This window comes from Ptychodera flava, chromosome 3 (assembly GCF_041260155.1).
Source record: "Ptychodera flava strain L36383 chromosome 3, AS_Pfla_20210202, whole genome shotgun sequence".
Taxonomy (NCBI): domain Eukaryota; kingdom Metazoa; phylum Hemichordata; class Enteropneusta; family Ptychoderidae; genus Ptychodera; species Ptychodera flava.
The window spans coordinates 16,813,069-16,834,627 of NC_091930.1; the positions used below are offsets into that span (position 1 = coordinate 16,813,069).

Consider the following 21,559-nt stretch of genomic DNA (forward strand, 5'->3'; position numbering starts at 1 on the left):
TCTGAAAAGATAAGATAATCACAACTTCCAGTATAAGGGATACAGTCACTCTAAATGTTAAAATTAGAATTAAAAATGTGCCTGCAGGATGTACTAAAAACTTGACAGAAAGTTGCTTCCTGTCGGTAAATCTAAAAAAAAATTCAAGATTTAAAGACTTTTGCATATTTTTTTACTCATTTGTCTCTTATTTATTTTTTTTTTATTTTGCAAACTAGTTTGAAGATTTTTTCCCCTAACTTTCTGCTCTGAAATTTTTTTTTTTTTCTGTTTTTTGACCACCCGCCTCCCAAGATCTAATGGTCCATCCTAAACCGTCGCCGGCGCGGGGCTCTGTGTACACATGTACTTACGTACCGGATCTGACGTAATCACGTACGCATAAGAAAACACCATAACTTGGCGGGAAGAAATAGCTAGGTACTTTACATAAATTTAAATAAAATTTCATTGATTGGCTACATTGTAACAAACGATAGAGATTTTGATTGGCTTCTCTTGGATCCCTCTTGGCGGGAATTTTGAGAATAAAAACCACACCCGACGCTCATTTCTTCATACTTTTTAGTGGCATTTTTAACGTTCTCTCTCCTGGTTTTAACTTGCAACGATGTCTGGACGTGGAAAAGGCGGCAAAGCGAAGGGTAAGGCAAAGAGCAGATCAAGCAGAGCTGGACTGCAGTTCCCCGTCGGCAGAGTCCACCGATTCCTCCGCAAAGGTAACTACGCCCAGCGAGTTGGCGCTGGAGCCCCGGTCTATTTGGCGGCCGTTCTCGAGTACCTCGCCGCCGAAATCCTGGAGTTGGCCGGCAACGCAGCCCGTGACAACAAGAAGAGCCGTATCATCCCTCGTCACTTGCAGTTGGCTGTCCGTAATGACGAAGAACTGAACAAGCTACTCGGTGGCGTGACCATCGCTCAGGGTGGTGTGCTGCCAAACATCCAAGCTGTACTCTTGCCGAAGAAATCTGCCGCCGCCGGCAAGGGCAAGAAGAGCTCCCAGTCCCTCGAATACTAAGTCTGTGATCCCATGACGCTCTAGCACAGCACACACACCATCACAACGGCCCTTTTCAGGGCCAACACATCCTCCAAAAAGAGAACTACCGTATCTTTGTGTTTATGTTTGTCTGTCTGTCATTCGTGTCTGTTATTTGTGTCAAAAACAGTAACGGCATAAACTTGAGGTAATGCTGCCTCCAATCTCATTAAATTAAAATGTAGAGTACGGCGACGTCTATATATACTTGCGCAGTGTTCCCTTGCTTGTACTAGTAGCCTCTCACTACGAGAGAATACTGCGTAAGGTAAGCTTATAGACGTCGTACTCTACATCTGATTTTAATCAGATTGTGCTGCCTCCATGGGCTACGCCTGTATATGTGGCAAAATCGCTTTTATGTCGCCATTTTCAAAAAAATGAAATTTCCATAGTTTAGAAATTCTAAATCTGCCAGAGAAGCAGCAACTCGTAGACCTTTTTCATTCTCCATCGCATAACATATCTATTCAAACATAGCCGTTCAGTTTCGTGGATAAAGCAATTTACCCACCACCTGCATTTGAACATTTCACTCCTGAAGAACCAATTTGACATCTTTCCAAAATGACACTTTGTGATTTAAAAGGGTTTCAAATACTTTTATAAATTTGGCAGTGAAACCTGAGACAAATTTATTGAAAACATATCAAAATGACAAATCATGGAGGGTTTGTTTACTTGGAAGCATTTCATTGAAAATTCGGGCTCTCTTTGACACAGACTATTTCATTGAGACATCGGTGACCCCGATCGATCAACTACACCTGTTCCTCATTGTTTCTGATTTGACAACTGAAGATTTTCTTTTTGATGCTGTAAGATGTTATTTTGTTGTACCTGCATTTGCAGTTTGTTTGTCAATATGACCTGAGGTGGGGTGCGGGATTGCTGGATAGCCCCATAAATAGTAGCTGGGTAGCTAATAGCTAAGTTAGACATAAGAATAGCTTATATTTAGCTGTTTGTGGCTATTTAAGCTATTATTAATTTCCACAGGACACTTTTAGCTGCTAATAAACGTAGTAGGAAGCTATTCAGCTAAAATAAATGGTTATTGTAGGGCTGGCTATTGAGCTATTCAAGCTATTAGCCGTTTTTAGCTGCTAATAGCCACTCCTAGCTAGCTATTAGCTGGCTACCAGCTAACAACTCCTGAGGTCAGAATGGGCTGGCTATTGAGCTATTCAAGCTATTAGCCGTTTTTAGCCGCTAATAGCCACTCTTAGCTAGCTATTAGCTGGCTACCAGCTAACAACTCCCGAGGTCGGAATGGGCTATTAAGCTATTCAAGATATTAGCCGTTTTAGCCGCTAATAGCCACTCTTAGCCAGCTATTAGCCACTAATAGCCACTCTTAGCCAGCTATTAGCTGGCTACCAGCTAACAACTCCCAAGGTCTGAAATGGGCTGGCTATTGAACTATTCAAGCTATTAGCCGCTATTAGCTGTTATTAGCCAGCTATTAGCTGGGTACCAGCTAAGCAGTGGACACGTCTGAAAAGGCCTGACAACTACTTACAAAGGAAGTTACGAGCAAAACGAAATGATCAGGAGAATCTTGCGATTTGTAGAACCAAGAAAATATATTAAGTCACATGGCTGGTTGAACGGTGGAGTAGTTATGGTCAGTTAGTCTCTGTTTGAAAAGGTTTCAGGTGATTGCTTGTGTCTGAAACAGTTTCACGTGATTACATGTATTCACGCAGAGGTTTTATGAAATACCTGTGACGGGTTTTGCTTTGTCTTTTGCTCAAAGATTTATTAAATATGCATGTCAGTTTGAAGCTGAACAAAAAAATTGTTTGTAGATGACTGCCACAACTGACAGGTACTTACATAGGAAGTTGCACAAGCGTTTGGACGATAAGCTGTTGTTTTGGCATGGTCTCTGTATTAATTAAATAAAAAATGCTCTCTACTACCTCCATCGTAGAACCAAGAAAGTAATATCAAATGTCACTTTAGCTGAGCTGGGCTCTAAGGCTTACGGAGGAAATGGTGAACGTGGTAATTATTTTGTTTATTGTCTTTAAGTTATAAGCGAAGGGTAGAATCACGCCAAAAGATCACGCTGTACATGAGAATTGGTAATGTTTATGCCCACTTTACAGGTTTTAACAGATACTAATCCTGGCGACAAACATGAATGACTGATTACACAGGTTCTAAATCAGACAAAGAACTGCGACCAGTAAGTTCATGTGGAAAAGCGGAAGCGCAGTTGCGAGATCACTCAGATCGGCAGTGGGAATAATTGGTGTAAATAAGAAAGACATCGACAAATAGATGCTGCATTGCAATAGTAATCGCACCGTAAGACATTGCAAGACTTCTCGAGTTTAAAAGTTCGTAAGAAAATGTTGGAAATGTAATAAAAAGTCAGAAAATACACGTACGAATTTATGTCACCTCATTTGGCGGGTTAATGATGAGAGTATAAGTTTCCAGACAAGACAACAATTAATACGGGAAAACATGACAGTGTTTTTGCATGAATAAGATCGATAAGAAAACAGCTGATAGCCAGCTAATAGCCAGCTAACATTGGCTAATAGCGGCTAAAAACGGCTATTAGCTTGAATAGCTGAATAGCCAAGGATTTTGGTATCATAGCAGAATAGCTGAATAGCTGCTCAACAGCCCCGAAGCAGCTATTAAGTTTCCGTCATAAGGTCCCAAACATAATAGCTGAATAGCCGCTAATTATCCCTTGAGTCATTGCTGTAAACCCTCTTAGCTGAATAGCTGCCAAATATGTCAAAGTTGGCTATTTTGGCTATCCAGCAATCCCGCACCTTTATGTATGACCATTGCGTCTGAAGCATTCATAAAATTGATTGCATAATTGAGTTGCCATTATGGTGTTTATATCTCAGTATTTGCTGCAGCCAGCTTTTCTGTGGCATGTCACTCAACCTGTAGTTGAGTCAAACTGAAATAATCTGTCCAGCCAATCACAGTGCAGGTTCAATTCATTTAACTTTTCTGCAATCCTGAGTGATACTCTACAATTGATATTTGAATGAAGGTCATCTTCAGTTTTGTACATTAGTGACAACTGCAATTTACTTTACTGCAATCGTAACTGAAACTCTATTTTAAAAAGCAGCAGAATTAAAGTCACTTTAACTTGTGAATTGTGACAGCTTTATAAGTCCACAGTCTCTCAACAATATGTTACAGACTACGCTGATGAGGGTGTTTTCTCCAGGAAGTGATTGCAGGTTCAATCCCCTTCAAATATTCACAAGCACACTACAATTGATGATACCCCTCCTCAATGAGGTTTGACATTATCATTAACCCAGGAGTCATGAATACTGTCTATATCACATCATACAGTTGATTGTAATCTAATTTACGTTTACATTACTTGACTTTGCAAAATTTGTCATAGTCTCCCTAAATCAGAACCAAATCATCCTAAAATTTGTATGGTATAATATAATATAGGGAGCAGATTTGCTATAAATCACGGTCATGTTTTTGTAGGAAACTACTAAGTTTTCTCCAAGTCTGTGGGCATATTAAGGTCAAAACAGAACAAACGGGAGGAATAAATTTAGCAGATTCGTGTTTACGAGTGGTAGGTTGTAAAGTTGATGGGGTAAGGACACATGGTCAGCCCGGCATATGCTGCCATAAAGAAAAGCCAAGGGGGCCTGGCTAGTAAACAAAATGAAGCACTGTGGTCCAAAAGATTACGAGTACTGTGGTGCTTTGTTGTCTAAAGCAGAGTCCCTCTACACACTGTTCCAATATTAAAACTCTAACATCACCTATTTTCAAAGAAAAAAAAAAAACTCTAACATCATCACTTTCTAGCTAAATGATGCGTGTATTCATACCATGAAATATCCAATTGTGTTTTTAAATAGGATAATCAGAGATAATTTGAACTAACGTACACAAACAAACAAACAGTTTTTTACAATATCATCCACATCACCCTGCAGGGGTATAGAAGATTACACATGAACACAATGACATGATCACTTCATTTATTGTTCAAATTTTACTAGGTTCAGACAAAATCACTGACTGTTGTTTGAAAAAAGTCAGCAAGAAAGCTTGGAAGCTCGCACAACCCATTCAGCTTTACATTTTGGTGCCATACAACGACACTCATGAACAGGTGGTAGCCCCATGGGGCAACTATATTCAGAAATTGCTAGTCCGAAGGCAATGCGTGGTTGTGCTATAGCTTAACTAAACTCCTATGCTCTGGTGTGTAGATGTGTGTTCTGTTTCAGTAGTTCCTTTTCAAAATGACCTACCCACTGCGTTCCCTACGTTGGGACACAACGCAACCAATCACAGTGCCTCAGAGGCCACAATCACAGTGGGAGCTTACTTTCGAAAAAGGACGACATGAATTTTCAAATCTTGTGGGCTTTCTGATGTCTGTTGGCAGAATGAATGTTCTAAAGTTTGCAGGAATGGTTATGAAATTCTCAGTTATGAAATTTTCCAGTGTGTTACTGAGAAATTGAGTATTTTATATTTTCTCTGAAATATGGCAGTTATTATTTGTCCTTGACCAACTTTTGTGACAGGAAATGATTACACTGAATGCTTTCAAGTATCTTTCATTACTTTATTTTAATATGTGCCATATTTCTCCTGTTTCACAGGAAAATGATTGCATGTTCATCTCTCTGTATGCTTGCATCTCAACTGAAGTCCACTGGATCTATCTACTGCATATGTTCTATGCAATTTGATGGCTAAATGACGTCTGCAGCTCTGATATTTCATTGAAAAATGTCCATGAAGAACTGTATTCCTTGTACTTTTGAAGTCCTGAGTGCTTTTTCATGCAACTCAAATGTATGGAATGACTTATTCTGTCTTCAGTACGGGTTGTGTATGACTCGGCGGTGATGTCAGCAAAACTTGCGGTGTCTCCATTTCTGGTGATGTCATCAGACTTGTTGGTGACAGTAAGGATCTCTGCGGTGGGGCCAGCAGGCTCTGTGGTGATGACATCTGTGCTTGCTGGTTGACAGCTGTCAAGTTGCCGGGCATGCCCGTTGTCAGCAGTGACCTAAGGCTGCTTGTGCTGCCCTCTAGTGCTGAGATTTTATGCTGAAGGTACAGTTCTCTTTCTCTCTCTGTGGTATGACAAACAAGAATTTTGAGGAGAATTACTCAGTGTGTGTGTTTGTGTATTTACAATGGTATTTGCATCCAAGAAAAGAATGCCAAATGCTGTTACATCACCAAAAACTATAAAGATTCACTTAAGTTATGATAATCACATCTCTCTTCATAGATAATGCTCCCTTCATCTGGAAATCTTTCAGTCCAACATCCTTATCATTTTTGGTAATTTGTATCTCAAAACTGAAAGACGTAAACATTTGCTCAAACTTTCTATACCGAAACTTTTAGCCATTCTCTTTCAAAATCAAGAAAAAAATCAGCGGTCACTGTGCCAAATTTGGTGCCTGAGAATAAATGACCCAACATTTACGTAAACTTGAAATTCAAACTGACCATCATCTCTGTGCTGTCTCTGTAAGAGAGTAAATTTTTTGATTTTCACAATAGTGACAAAAACTGCAGTTACTCCACGAGGCTGAAGACCTTCAAAATGGTCCCCAACAATTGTTAGATCAAAGACATTGCACAGGTTTGAGAGTCCAAACATCTGTCTCCCACGACAGATCTTAAGTTACACATTGGAAATCACTATTCAAATTTTAATTAAACAAACCTGCATCAGCATTCTTGGCTCGCAGGAACGCCTCAAAGCTGATACTTGGGTCGTTCTCACCCCGGCTGGCGATGATTTCATCCCTCTCCGTGGGCTTGCAGGGCTCAAACTTCTTCCACTTGTACTCCGTGCACTTCCTGGCACCCGGACAGCTCTGGATGAGATTCTGGATGGTGGGATGAGAGAAGCCAAAGAATTCCGGTCCCGAATCCTCTTCACTGGAGATCAGCTCTTTGCAACTGTGTGGTAAAATAAAATGAACACAGGCAACAGTGACAGGTTTGATCTATACACCATCGCACACAGCTGATGCCTGTAGAAAATATTTTCACTCAATGTTATAAAATCCAACCACACTACTGTTGGCATGAATCTTTGATATAATTGGAAGAGATAAATCTGTGATTAAAAGGGAATGATATTACCGTACTGCAAAATAGTTTCAATTGAGCTGCATGCTCTTTCAGTAATTTTGGATTTCCATTACAATCAGTGGGTTTTTCATTTGGTTGAAAAGACCATAGTGATTCACATTACCAGCATCTTAATTAGAAAAGTTAAACACTTAGGTAAATTTGCTAAAAGGAGATGCTGGCTAAAAAGACTTGTTTTACAGTATTTTGGCATCTACAAAGTCCCTGGCATTTCAAAACCTATATGATAATAGCAATAATGTACCCCCTCCCACTCAATAATGGATTCAATGGTCTATAATGGACTTTCCAATTACATAGTGTCCTCAGCTTTGCCTCATACAGTATTACATGCAATGTTTCCTTTCGTCCATCATTGACTGGGAGCGTGTAACAGAAGAGGTGGGAAAGGCAGAGCATACGATTGACAAGTTGTGCATCTTGGGATATTCAACACTCATGTAAGCATTTTACAGTGCTACACAAATGAACACTGCAATTTAACACTTTGAACACGGTTGTCAGCTGCCTTTTGTAGGCAGTATCGAGAAATTTTGTAAAGCAATTTTGACTAACCAAGGGATGGGCCTCATCTATGAACTCTATTTAACATTGAAGTACACAGAATTCAACATCTTTTGAAATATATCATAAGATATATCTTTGTCTGCACGACTGAATGTCTGCTGGCACTATACAAACGATGCAGCTTGTCATCTTGCAATGCCGCTGCCATGTGCTTACACTCCAACACAGGACATGAATGACATTGAACTTACACTGCCAAGTTTATGGCGTTCACCAGGCGTTTGTGACATTCCGTGGCGGTGGAACACTTAATGGGACGGTCTGGGCAGTCTTCTGGATCAATTTCAAACTGCAAGACAAATTTATGAAGCAATCAAAGGAGCTGCAAAATTAGTCCAATGTAATGAGCTCTTTGTGAATAAAGTTTTATTTGTAGAAGACCTATAAATCTTTTGAAAAGCAGAAAAAAAGCAAAGTTCAACATGCTTCTACGAATGTAAGGACAGTGTATTAACCACTTTTAATTTTTTGTTATTTGCACAAACCAAGTATTAAAATGAACCAGAAACAAACAGATTGGATGTTTGTATTCTGTAGTGACGTTTGTGTGGATGATGGAAAAAATAAAAACCTGCATATGTGGGCTCTTTTTGAAATGAAAAGTCTTAATCTGATATAAAATGTCACAGCTGCAGGCTAAGACATTTTGCCTTAGCATTGGACTCCATCTATTAGATGAGCAAAGTGTTTTATCTGACATATTTACGTTAGCTTTTAGTTTACAAGTTAAGCATTTTCCTGACTTCTGAAACTTTTTTTTCATTGTATAAATGGCCTTCTTATATGAAGAGAGCACTTGAGTATCTTAGCTTGCACTGGTGTCAACGCATTTAGGGTCTACTCTGGTACCGGTACCTGCTGTCAACTCACAATCTGAATATTGAAACACAGCAGGTATCAGCTGGATGAAAGATATCATTGTCTTAGAGCATTTTGATCACAACTAATGAAGTCACTTCAAGACAGAGCCACTGGATGGAGTGCTGTGATTGGTTGATTGCCAGGTGTTAGTTTTTCATTTCAGGTTACACAAGAATTCCAGCTTCCTTACCTTTGGTCTGGTTCCGCCGTCAAGCACTTTACACGTGTACAGACATTTCTGGTTTGGGTTTTTGAAACTGGCATACACTCTCGTACTGCAGAAACCGATCGGGTAGATATAGTCTTCATCATGGAAGTTTGGCTTGGCCTGGATATCACCCAGGCTATGCACTGTCAGTCCTCCCAGTACAATGGGAAAGATAGGCTTGCCTACAGAGAGACAGAGAGAGAGAGAGAGAGAGAGAGAGAGAGAGAGAGAGAGAGACAGAGAGACAGAGACAGAGAGTAAATCACAGTCACAATGTTGTGTGTGAGTGGGGATCACTGGAAAAAGAAGCTGTGGGCGTGTTCATGCAGTTGGTGCTGCCATGGCATTGCGCCATGGTGAGTGGACGATTGTACCAATTTTCCTGCCAAGTCCATATTTCACCATCAGGTCAAGATGGTTAAAATTAATGAAACACAACATATTCCATATGATGTATTTTAACATAGTACTGTACATTTGAAGGCTGTTGAAAGCATAAATACTGTAAACATGATTTTTATGGACTAAAAATGCTATAACAGACCAAGCCAAGTGGGTGAAAATCCATCATGTTTTGGCTCAATACCGCTTTTCACTGACTTGGCTGACGGGGAAGTGATACTGTCTGGCAGGAAAAGGGGTTACAGTACAGCGCCACCAGTGGCAGGCTGATGTACAGCAGTTTAATAATTACAGACACCTCTCTAATCAAGATCCTCTCCACTATGGGCAGATTTTTCATTCGGGGAATTATGGAATTATGAGAATTCTAACAATCGATTTTACGACACCTCTATACTACATATATGATGTTTGATGAAGTGTCCTTGATAGACAAGTTTCCCTGTTGGACAATGAATCATTCAGAGCAATACAGACACACAAGAATAGTCTCACTCTGTGGTAGAGAAATCCCTCATAAGAAATCACATACCGATTTCTCTCTTGATGTGGCTGTTTTTTTTTTCTGGTACTGACTGTGATCGATCAGCTTCAATGCTTGATTGGTCATGCAGAGTTAAATATGGCTACATACTGTGAAGTCAGGCAGATTACCGTGGTAGAGAAGAGACCCTGCATTTGTTTGTTTTGAAAAACCTCACCCTTTCACTACCGTGGTTTGGCCCAGACCCCTTCTTATCAATGGTGACGGTGGAACTGTTCACAAGGACTAGGGGTGAACAGGTTAGTCCTCTTTCTACCAGGCTCCATAGACAAACGATGGAAATGCATACCACTTGGGAGAAAGAGGATTAAATCGATGGAACAAAGTACAATGTTGTGTATTCAGATAACAAATACCTGTTGGATCAAGTGGGATGGTGGTCACCAGTTTCTTGATATCCGTTTGCTTTTTCCTTTTTGTTCTGGATTTATTCTTGACAGCCACATCTCCGCCTGATGGTCAAAATGAAAATATGAGGAAACAATTACGATAGCGTGGTAAATTTAATTTTTCATCTTATTGTTTTTAGTGTATTTTGAACAATTTATGAACAGATGAAAAGTTAAAAATCCAAATGAACTAAAATTGTCAAGAAAGTCAACATCCTTTATCGCAAACTGCCTTGGGAAAAATTTATCATGATCCAAGAACTGCAAAACATTACACCAATTTCTGATTCTGCATAACAGATAAATTATACAGAACAACAATTTCTATGTCAATGAGAGAAGATGATAACATTGAAACCACGCCCTCTGTTGATGAACTTCTTTACCTGTCCTCTACTTGGCACTATACCAGTGTGTTTGCCAAGGTTTGGAGAGACAGCTATATGATATGGGAAACCTGGTACCATTTCTGCCGTATTCAAACAGAATTGCTTTAATTTAACAAGGAGAACCCCCATAAAATGACTAGAAAATCCTGGTAAAATTTACCAGTATGTCTTGCTCTTAGTGCAAGATCTGTCGGCAATCAAATACAGATGAAGGAGGAGGAGACACAACTCAAACAGCTGCACCTCAATAACACTTGGCCTACTGGGCTTTCCTTAAGGGGCCCTGTAGGCTTCCATAGCTTATTGCAACAACTGGACTGACCCCTTAGGATGAAATTGATATATTCTTCAAGGCACGCACAATGTTTGTTCAGTCTCGCTCCAATAAGAAATAAAGTCACTGACCTTTTTCTTTCTTTTGTTTGTTTTTGTCCTTCTTCTCTCCACTCTTGCTCTCTTTGCTGTGTTTGCTGCTGCTGCTGCCTGCCGCTTGCGGATTCAGGTTTAGGGCCTGACCGGCCTCACCAAGGCCCCCGAACATGGATGGCTGTTGAGCCGTTATCCCAGCATGCTGTGGTGCTGACAGGGATGCAACATCACTCAAAGTCTGGTACTGGAACAGTCTCTTCAACAAAAACTTTCTCTCTTCTTTGGTTTTGAGTAATTTATCTTGAGTTCTTGCAGCCTCGTCACACAACGCAGCATTCTCCTGTTGTGAGAGAAAGACCCAGCAAAGTAAAACTGTTTGTCCCCATTTCTGAATGGACTGGATTACACCCACCATTGAAAACAAGAGATTTGGATCAAATGATAGTGTTGAAATGTTAGTGTACAAGAGAGTTTGTAAAGTGAGAAACTTTTCTCAAAAGGCCAAAGCCACCAATGATTACAAACAGCTTCACAATTTCACAATAAAATAAAGCAGATGCCATGCACGTACCATGTACACACAACAAACAACAATTTAAAATGAAATTGCTGATGTCTTCAAACATCAATTTGGTTATTTCAGTCTGACATGTGCAGTGCTTTTGTTGACTGAAGCAAATATATAGTTGTGTGTTTTCACAAAGGAAATTTTCTGACATACATGTAATTTCTTGCATTTATCTTTGTAAATACAACAAGAACCATTTCAATATTTTGGTGAAAGCTGAGTGTTGATGACTGAGCATTTCAACCAGCTCACAATCACTTGTAAGGCTATGACTGGTGAACCAAACTGACAGTCAAGGAACAAATAAAACAACCCTTTACACAATCTGGCAACTTTTCAGAGTTGCTCAAATCGTAAATCATTTGGTACAAATGGATGGGAGTACACAGTAATCTGAAAAGATATTGAAATTTAATCAAATGGAATTTAGATTAAAAATATTCACCGCAACCATTTCTAAGGGACAAAACCTGAAGCTGCCAATGACTTTAACGTAATTACAACGACAGTGAAGTAACCTTGAACCTAGTGTCGCATGACATGGGCTACTCTACTAGTATGTCATTCTACAGTGCCGTTTTCTTGTTTTCTACTCTAAGATTTTCATGACAATCCTACTTACGAAGACCATGGACTTGACAATCTTCCTGAGTTTCTTGTATTTCTGTTTGTATCTCTCATTCTGACTGGCTCTGTCTTCCATGTTTGAGATGTGCTTCCTCTTCAGGCTGGGCTCACTCTTGACTCTAGGGGGCGCCATGTACAGCTGATCTTGTTTTGGCTGCAAAAAAAGGAAAATATTGTGTGTGGATTGGTTGGCCAATGAAACATTTTTAAAACGTGATGAAATTCAAGTGAAAAGAAAAGGGGTAGTTACCAGCAAAGCAAAAACACCAAATCTTCCATCGATTCTCTGGAATCGCCTACTCCCTTTCTGTGTTTCTCTGTACAACACCGCTTCCAGGCTGGCGTTGGAACTTGACTGCACGTATCCCTTTTCCATTATTTTCTTCTTGATTTCCTTGATGTGTAGAGGATGCCCCGCCTCTTCCAACACTTGCTGGAAAGTGATAGACAATGTTACAAATTAGACAAACCACTGGCCATGAATGATAGGCAGTACTGTCGCACAAATATACTTTGTCAAACTTGTCTATCGTCAACATACTGTACGTTGGTATAGAAGAAAACCAGTATGATCTTTACTACACCATCTTTTGTAAGATTTCTTTCTGCATTGTCTTGCAATTGGTTGAGGCACAATTTATCTCATTATGGGAAAAAAAGCACATGGTCAAAAACGTTTGACCACTTCCTTGCCCATTATTCATTAGACCATTGCAAATAACCCAGTTTCTTCATTGGAAATCAAGTAGGATTTCATTGATTGCATGTTTACATGTATTATTACTGTACACAGCCAAATGAATATGGTAATCAAAAGAGCTGAATTTAACATTGATGGTTTTAACCCTTGTCCTTTCAAGTTTATCTGTACTATCAGGTCAAGTTGGTTAACCCTTTGAGTGCTAATCAAATTTCATCGCCTAACTGTAAATTTTTCAGATTTGTCCAAAAATTTTGATCAAAACCAGTAGCCAATGAAATGTGATGCCCATTTGGTCCAAAACTATCAAAAACATTGCAGAAAAATTAACAAAAATTGGTGAAATGTTGCACTAAGAAACTTTGGCGGCAAAAATGACCAGTGAGGCATAATGTGTTGCATTTTATCACAGACATGAATATTTGAAAGTCCCTGACAACATGTATACTGTAAACATGATTTTAACGGTTTCACACTCACAATGACATACCAAGTACTAGGGAGGCCAACAGGTCGCCCAGGACGTGCTGAATTGACACTCAATCACCAGTGACTTAGTCATGTTCAAATTGAAAAACATCGATAACGGGAAAGAAAATTGTGGAAAAAATACATGAGGCTAAAATTAAAATTGCAGCTATTCTCTCATATGTTTTTTATTTCTTTATATGAACTACTTACTTTTTGAATAAACTGCAAAATTGAGCTAGAAACGGTACCGGGAACGGTGATCTGAAACATGGCAGCACTATCGCTGATTTTGAAACGCGTTTTTGAAGGTGAGCCAATCAAAACATCCCTTACATCGAATACTCATTTGAAAGCCAGATCTCGCTCTTTCTCGCGATATAAGGTTCTTCACCAACATAGGGCAGTGTATATGACCAAATCCGAGACAAAAAATTGAGAGCGATTTTTCCGAGACCTAACCCGACCAACTCTCAGTGAAACGTCCTCTAGTACGCAGTTTATCATTATTTCTTTTGAATTTTTGCTAGAAAAATGAGAAATTTTGAACAGCTCACGTATTTATTGACGGAGATATTGACCACGCTTCACAGTAAGTGAGGCTACCCACAATTCTCCATGATCCGTACACACGGAGATCACTCATTGAACTGGAGCAAATTTCTTCTGTACACAGAACAGCTCGGTCCATATATCAAAATTCTGGGACCATAGTTTTGATAATCATAATTCTCTAATTTCTCACGGTGAATAATGAGAAGATCAATCCCTTTTGCGCAGAGGAGATAGCAATTTTGTGATTTTGTCGACATAGATTTTTGACAGCCATACACAATATTTTCAAGGAAACTAAGGGAATAAGTTGCATCTGTGTTGGCAAAAGAAAGGGTATTGATTTTTTTAAATGTTTGTAACAAAGGAAATTTGCATGTCTGACAGGTGGTATGATGAGACCATCTTAGTTGCTGATAACTTTACCATGACAAGTATGCAATTTTAGCACCTCCAAACATCGACTTCTCATTCAATTTACTCCTGAATTTTAAAGATGATCAATAATTTTGGAACATAGTTTTAACCAATAATCCTTAAATTAAATTCTAAGTTTCAAATTGTTCAGAAACTGATAAAATTGAAAAGCCTTTACCAAATAATGTCAAAACTCCACATGGCCCCAGTGGTGATGTTTTGAAAGCCTTTATTTGGATAAAATACTTTTTGTAGGTAGTTTTAATGCAGTAGAGCTATTCAAAAGTGTCATCAGCTCAAAAAGACCTTCAATTTGATATATCACTTATGCCATTTGAGCTTAATATTTTCATTTTGTCATTTCTCGTTAAGTGTCGTTCATCCGTTGCCATGGATAAATCCAATATGGCCACCATCGTAATCGCGTAATTTTAGGATACATTTGTGTGTGCCATTGAATCTATCTCCATGCCAAATTTGGTACAAAAAGATGTTTTATTAACAAAGTTACAGCAAATTTACTGTAAATTTCAGCTAAAACTCATTTTTGTCCCATTGTTCCCATTGTTATTATATGTATTGTCTTTCTACAGAAAGAGTAAAAGTGAATGTTTAAAAAGCTATAAAATTGTAACCGTTCATCCAATTTCGAAAATTAAAAAAATGTTTAGCTTCTCTCATTGAAATCTAAAAAACTACATTAATTAAAATGCAGATTGAACATTTCAAAATTTCAGTTGGCCTCCCTACAAGTACTCTAAGTGGAAATACGTGTACATTTTGGCTCATAACACTTTTTGCTGACTTGGCAGATATTGAAGTGATAGGACCGTCAGGAAAAGAGCTCACAGAAGGACTGACATACCTGTGCAGCATCTAACCAAGTCATACCAGCTTTATCACTGACTGTGTCACCACCTGATGATTCCCTGTGTAAATTCAATACAACAAATTTTCAAATCTATAAGTATGTGTACACTGCCGTATTGCCATACCTCCACAAAAATGCTTGGCGGTACTTCAAAATAATAGTCAATGTTTGTGCAAAAGTTTGCATATATATGTGAATGGTTTGGATAGCCCTGTTTCTGTTGCTGTGTTATCTAATGTATTTTATATTATAGCCCAAACAAGGGACTTTGTGCTTGAGGGTAGGTGACCATTTGCCTGACGTAGCGGAGGGCGAATGGTCACCTACCCTGAGGGTACGTAGTCCCTTGTTTGGGCTACAATGTGTTTATTACATGCCTCTCTTACATAGTTTTCACTCAAAGTGTTTGGCTCAGACTATGCGGCCTGGTACGTCATCGTCAAGATACCATTGAATATTACGGAGTGCAACGTTCCATACACAAGGCATGTAATAAAATTGCACCTGAGTAACATGACTGGGAAATGCCATAAAAATTTACTTCGCTACTGCCCCTATTGAAAACACCTGGAGTACATAGTACAATTTGCAAATTACATGTCTATGTACACATACAGTACATTATGGGTGTTCAGATAGTATAACCTTTGACTTTCTTTGGATTTTAATAATTATTTTCAACAGGGTGTGACTGTGTCTCTTGAAGAATCAAACTGAAGAGCCGTCACCTCTTTTCACTTAAAAAAATAAAACAAAACAACAAACACTGAAGTGGTATGAACAACACTGGTACTGTAAAAATGAGCATGAATGTAATCGTGATCACAAAATGATTTTATTTTTTCCAAATTCCTCCTACTTTTCTCGGTTACTCTGAAGCAAAGACTGTGTGAAATGACTTTCTGAAAATCACTGCAATAGTGGCAGACGAACTGCGGTCTATCTCACCCTTGTTCCAAATGATCACTCATCTGTAATCCCGGAAGGCTGGTCACACTCTCCAAGACGGGAAACAAGGATGTCTGACCCACGTCACTGTGGTGATCCAATGTGGGAGACAGTGTTGGTAGTGCTTGTGTTGAGATATACGACGGAGACAGACTGTGGGCATCTGGTGAGACTGGGGGTGCCTGTAACGGTTACATTTTGAAAATCCGGATGACACACTTTTCTGGAGAGACTCTGAACTTGGCAGTACTGTGGTCCCATAATGCATAAGTAAATGGTGTTATTGTGGTGCATGGGTCAGCTTCTACGTGTCACCCTGACCCCCCTGACCATTTCAACCCCATCAGCCCATGGATGCAAGTTTTACATCCATGGTCAGCCCAAGTCACCTCGATCCCTCACACCTTACCCTTTTGGCATATTTTTGGAGACAAAATTGTACCATGAACTCAAAAGCAAATTGTCACTTTTGAAGGGCTTTAGTGGAAGCTAGTAACGCCATTAATGTACCATGTGTGCTTTCTTGTACACCGCCACTTGTCAATAGTCAAGTACGCACACAGGCTTGGCCGGGTGCCTGCATTTTGCATATCAAAATGGCTAAATCACTGTTGTGAAGCGGATTTTCTCACAGAAATATCAATTCTGTTGGGTGAGTCACATGTTCTAATTAAAATGTTGTCATATCAGGAAAAGTGTGACAAGGTCAAAGTGAGGGCACCAGGGTCAAGGTGACTACAACCACAGAAGAGAGGGTGAGAATTACTGGGGTCGAAATGGACTGAGGTCGAGATGACCTGCTCCCTATGGGTTTTACTATTTACACATGATAACCATAGCTATTGTTGATAATTGAGTCGGTCAGTACAAAACTTGATCAGACCAGGCCGACTCCATGATGATTCTAGAGTAGAGAAACATTTCTGAAACCATGGTCGGTTTGTGATCATGCAAAAGACTTAGATGCAGTAGGAGCTCGAGTTTTTGCCTTGGGTCGTGGGTATGACGGCATAAGTACTCTGATTTTGCCGCGTGCTGCTCGACCTACAACACAACCCCATGCAAAAGTTAAAGCTGTATGTAGCTCTGCATGGCAGGGCAGTGTGTTACCGGTTATAGGCCTCCCACCTGGCCTATGGCCGGTAACACAGGTTCCCAGACACTTCGCACCAAAACTACTTCACACCAAAACAACCTGGTACTAAAACCTCTTCGCCCCAGGAGTCACGTCTCCCCAACAACCATTTCGCCCCTAAGACAATGCCACTTCGCCCCAAACTCTCGCCAACCGGTAAAGCTGAAAATAACCAACCACTGCCATCAAAGTTTTCATCACTTTCCTTGATGGGGGACTAAAGTCTTGAATTTGCATACATGTATTTCGAGAAAATGACAATGGGAGCTGGTTTACACGGCTATAATGGCGTCTCACCTACAGTCTCGGTGCACATATGGAACATCTACGTTATACCAAGGATGACTCACAATCTCAAAGGAACTATTATTCGTAATTCTGACATAGCTAAACTAGAGACCTTCCAAACTCAAAAACTGAAGCAACTGCAACATTTACCAACCAGATGCGCTGATCCTGCTGCACTTTTGTTATTAGGAACTCTTCCCGTTCAAGCCTTTATACATAAGAAAATGATTTCACTGTTCAATTCCATATGTCTGTCATAAGAACACTATTGAATACAGACTCGCCAGAAGACAGTATACACATATTGACTGGCTATGAGGGCAACAGCATACGTCTGTACCCCGAGGGACTGTGAGTCACCCCCAAAGACAGACTGTTTCCTGAGGCCATAGGCCGAGAGAAACAGTCTGTTTTTGGGGGTGACTCACAGGCCCGAGGGGTTAAAGACGTATGCTGTTGCCCTCATGCCAGTCATATGTGTTTTGTAACACCCTCATCCGTAGCCATGCATAAGAACGTACATACACAAAACTTGTCGCATGTAGTCTATGATGTAATATGTTGGAAGGTTCAGTAAGGGACGGACCATTAGATCTTGGGAGGGGGGGGTGGTCAAAACAGAAAAAAAAAATTTTCAGAGCAGAAAGTTAGGAAAAAAAAATCTTCAAACTAGTTTGCAAAATAAAAAAAAAATAAATAAGAGACAAAGGCGTAAAAAAAAATCTGCAAAAGTCTTTAAAATTTTGAATTTTTTTTAGATTTTACCGACAGTAAGCAACTTTCTGTATTTTTAATACATCCTCCCGGCACATTTTAATTTTAATTTATACATTTAGAGTGACTGTATCCCTTATACTGGAAGTTGTGATTATCTTATCTTTTCAGACTTTTGTATTCTGATCACTTGAAATTATGAAATTATAGAGCCTGTTTTCTACTTGTTTCCTGCGTACAAACCAAGCAGGTACACTAGGTAAAACATTGAAACTATGGTATGGTTGTCAAGACAGAAAGTTGTATTTGCCTTTTAAGATCAAGGTAAACAGATGCAGGCCACATCAGTTTCATTTTTTTCACAGCATTTTATTACAATGATGAATGCAAGAATGGGTGAACAAGTAGAAACACGTCAATAATGATAAAACAACAATCAAGTCATATAAGTTATTTTTTATTTTTTGCTTTTAAAAAGGCATTTTCAATTCTTTTTTCTCAAAAAACAGCCTCAAAAACAACAGCAACACATGTTTTAACATTCAACAATACACTACGTAGAATGCCATCTATCCAACAAATCCCAACACAAAACACATAAAAGGGTTGAACTTTGAAAGTTTCTCGATAGCAAATACTGAATAAATCTGCATGGTTAATCGTTTTTGTGTAGCAAATTTCAAAGAAATTGGACAAGCCCTTTCAGAGAATACAGATTTTTTGACCATGAATGGCATAAATTGCCCAAAAAGACAAATATTGAAATTTCAACACATTTTCTACACATCCAATCAATTTGGACATGCTGCTACAGAGAAATAGATGTTTTGATCAAAAAGGGCAACAATTGCTCTAAAAACACAAATATGCAAATTTCACTATATTATTTAGCTTATTTTAGCTTCTCAGCTTGTCAAAATCAATTGTAAATCATGAGATATGCATGATGTTTGGTGGGGTGAATGTAGGCATTTCACCACGCAGTAGAAAGGGAAGCCAGGAAACCAAAATAGTCAATTTTCAAAACTATACGAAGCTACTGAGGAGCAAGAAGACCATGTTTCAGAGGAAGATGTGTAATCCGAAAAAAATGCTCCCAAAGTGCCACCAAATAACACCATTTTTATCTCTATTTTTCAAAAGCTCCAACAGCAGGAGGGGGGACACCCCCCTCCTGACCTCCCCGCTAAAATACTCCCCAAGTGCCACCAAATAACACCATTTTAATCTCTATTTTTCAAAAGCTCCAACGGCAGAGGGGGACACCCCCTCCTGACCACCCCCCGCAAAATACTCCCCAAGTGCCACCAAATAACATATTTTAATCTCTATTTTTCAAAAGCTCCAACAGCAGGAGGGGGGACACCCCGCAAAAATACTCCCCAAGTGCCACCAAATAACACCATTTTAATCTCTATTTTTCAAAAGCTCCAACGGCAGGAGGGGGACACCCCCCCCTCACCACCCCCCCCCCCACCCCCCCCCAAAAATAGCTCCCCAAGTGCCACCAAATAACACCATTTTAATCTCTATTTTTCAAAAGCTCCAACGGCAGGAGGGGACACCCCCTCCTGACCACCCCCCCGCAAAAATACTCCCCAAGTGCCACCAAATAACACCATTTTAATCTCTATTTTTCAAAAGCTCCAACAGCAGCAGGGGGACACCCCTCTCCTGACCTCCCCCCCCCCCGTGACCGCTTGCGTGGCCGCTTGTGGTGCTTGGCACCACATCTTTGCCCTCTTTATCTTCAGACAGCGACGAACTAAAAAAAAATTATAAATCTGAAAATTTACTCTGAAAAAAAAATTTGCACAGCTAATCTCAATTGGAAAAAAAAAATTCAGAAATTTACAATAGTAAAAAAAAAATTTTCACAATTTCATTGTGACCACCCCCCCTCCCAAGGTCTAATGGTCCATCCCTAAGAAAAAGTTTTTCCTAAAAAGACCGCAATACTTCTACAAAACATTCAATTCACCTTTGATTATAGTTTTTGTCCGTATCGAGTACTTGTTGGAAACCAAAGCATTCAATTCTTCTTCAGAAAGTAGGATAAACCAAGAAATTTCTGGATTATCGTTTCGATCGGCCGCAGACGACATCTTGTTTACATTCCGGTCCGCGTTCGCGTCAAATATCGTTTTTGACGTCAGCGGGCATCATTTTTCAGAACTGATGCCTGGCAGGCAACAGTTCAAACGAATGATGCCTGATGACGTCGTTTACGTGGATCAGCACAAAAAGAACGCATCCCACGTGACTATCAATTGGCGAATTAGAATACAGACTGCGGATGAGGTGTGTTACAATTGGCACTGAATTACAGTCCATCGAACAGCTGGTTCGCACAACTAAAATCTATACATAACCAATATAACTTACCAAACCCTATAGAGATGCTACTTGAACCTACCGGTATATCCAAATACACACTCAAGAAACTGGTTAAATCAAACATTAGCGCCTACTGGACAAATCAACTACGCAAGATATCTCAACCTCATCAAGTTTGGTCATCGGTAACATCATGTCCTGGAGATGTACAACAAGCTTGTGTCAAAGCGAAACTACTGACTGGAACTTACATCCTTCAGGCCAATAGGGCAAAGTTTAATCAACATGAGGTCAATGCTCGCTGTCAACTCTGCTTACAAGAACCAGAGGATAGAGAACACTTTATAGCAATCTGCAACAAGCTAAACCCCATCAGAGAAAAACATTGGAGCAAAATTAGAACACATTATTTCAATTGTCAGAGACGACACAGCCTTCCAGACACAGTAATATCACAGGCTCTAGAGTCAATGCAGGCGAACCGCTAGCCGCCACTGATACAATAAAATTGTATCAGTGGCGGCTAGCGGTTCGCCTGCATTGACTCTAGAGCCTGTGGTTAATATTGCCTACCTGGGTCTGTGAAAACATCAATTTTGAGCTTTGACGTTGGTGCATAATGACTTCTTCGTGACTCAGTCGTCCTCTTAACAGACTTTGCTCCGCTTGAGAAACTTGCACACCCAAGCCCTGTCTTTCCTGGTCGGCTTCGCCGCCTTCAAAACTACCCGAATGTCTCGCAAGCAGGCGATTAGGCGGAGGGAAGGGAAACGCTTGGTGTTGATCCTGCTTTCTGCCCTCCATCTTGACTGACCCTTGTGTACATATGCAGAAGGTCACCTATTGGTGGCGCACTAACGTGGATCTGAGCACATCTTTGATTTTGTTGAACACAAATGTGAAGATCACAGCCCAATAAGCCACACAAATTTTACGTTTAACTTTTGTATATCATGATACACAATCATTTAATTAACTTCACAAGTAGGCAACATTTTACAAGTGGTATA

The 21,559-nt window shown here is 39.8% G+C and overlaps 2 protein-coding genes across 2 annotated transcripts; one reads left to right on the top strand and one right to left on the bottom strand.

Annotated features, from left to right (window-relative positions):
• Positions 1 to 547: 547 nt before the first annotated feature.
• Positions 548 to 1,083, top strand: LOC139129636 (late histone H2A.2.2-like). The gene has a single exon (XM_070695300.1). It carries the CDS (start codon positions 611 to 613, stop codon positions 1,016 to 1,018), a length of 408 nt encoding a protein of 135 aa, XP_070551401.1. The 5' UTR covers positions 548 to 610; the 3' UTR covers positions 1,019 to 1,083.
• A 3,939-nt stretch (positions 1,084 to 5,022) lies between these two features.
• On the bottom strand, positions 5,023 to 21,379 carry LOC139129637 (uncharacterized). The gene is made up of 11 exons (XM_070695301.1): positions 21,123 to 21,379; positions 16,076 to 16,257; positions 15,122 to 15,185; positions 12,370 to 12,552; positions 12,115 to 12,273; positions 10,961 to 11,264; positions 10,134 to 10,229; positions 8,814 to 9,013; positions 7,954 to 8,051; positions 6,762 to 7,000; positions 5,023 to 6,156 (listed from the first exon to the last, which is right to left on the bottom strand). The coding sequence occupies exons 1-11, from the start codon at positions 21,351 to 21,353 to the stop codon at positions 5,885 to 5,887; spliced, it is 2,028 nt and encodes a 675-aa protein (XP_070551402.1). The 5' UTR covers positions 21,354 to 21,379; the 3' UTR covers positions 5,023 to 5,884.
• Between the last annotated feature and the right edge of the window lie 180 nt (positions 21,380 to 21,559).

Coding starts and splice junctions, on each gene's coding strand:
- LOC139129636 (XM_070695300.1), top strand. CDS start 611: ATGTCTGGACGTGGAAAAGGCGGCAAAGCGAAGGGTAAGGCAAAGAGC.
- LOC139129637 (XM_070695301.1), bottom strand. CDS start 21,353: ATGGAGGGCAGAAAGCAGGATCAACACCAAGCGTTTCCCTTCCCTCCG. Junction 12,274..12,369: donor TTGGTGTTTTTGCTTTGCTG/GTAACTACCCCT, acceptor CTTTTTTTGCAG/CCAAAACAAGATCAGCTGTA. Junction 6,157..6,761: donor AGCCAAGAATGCTGATGCAG/GTTTGTTTAATT, acceptor GTCATACCACAG/AGAGAGAAAGAGAACTGTAC.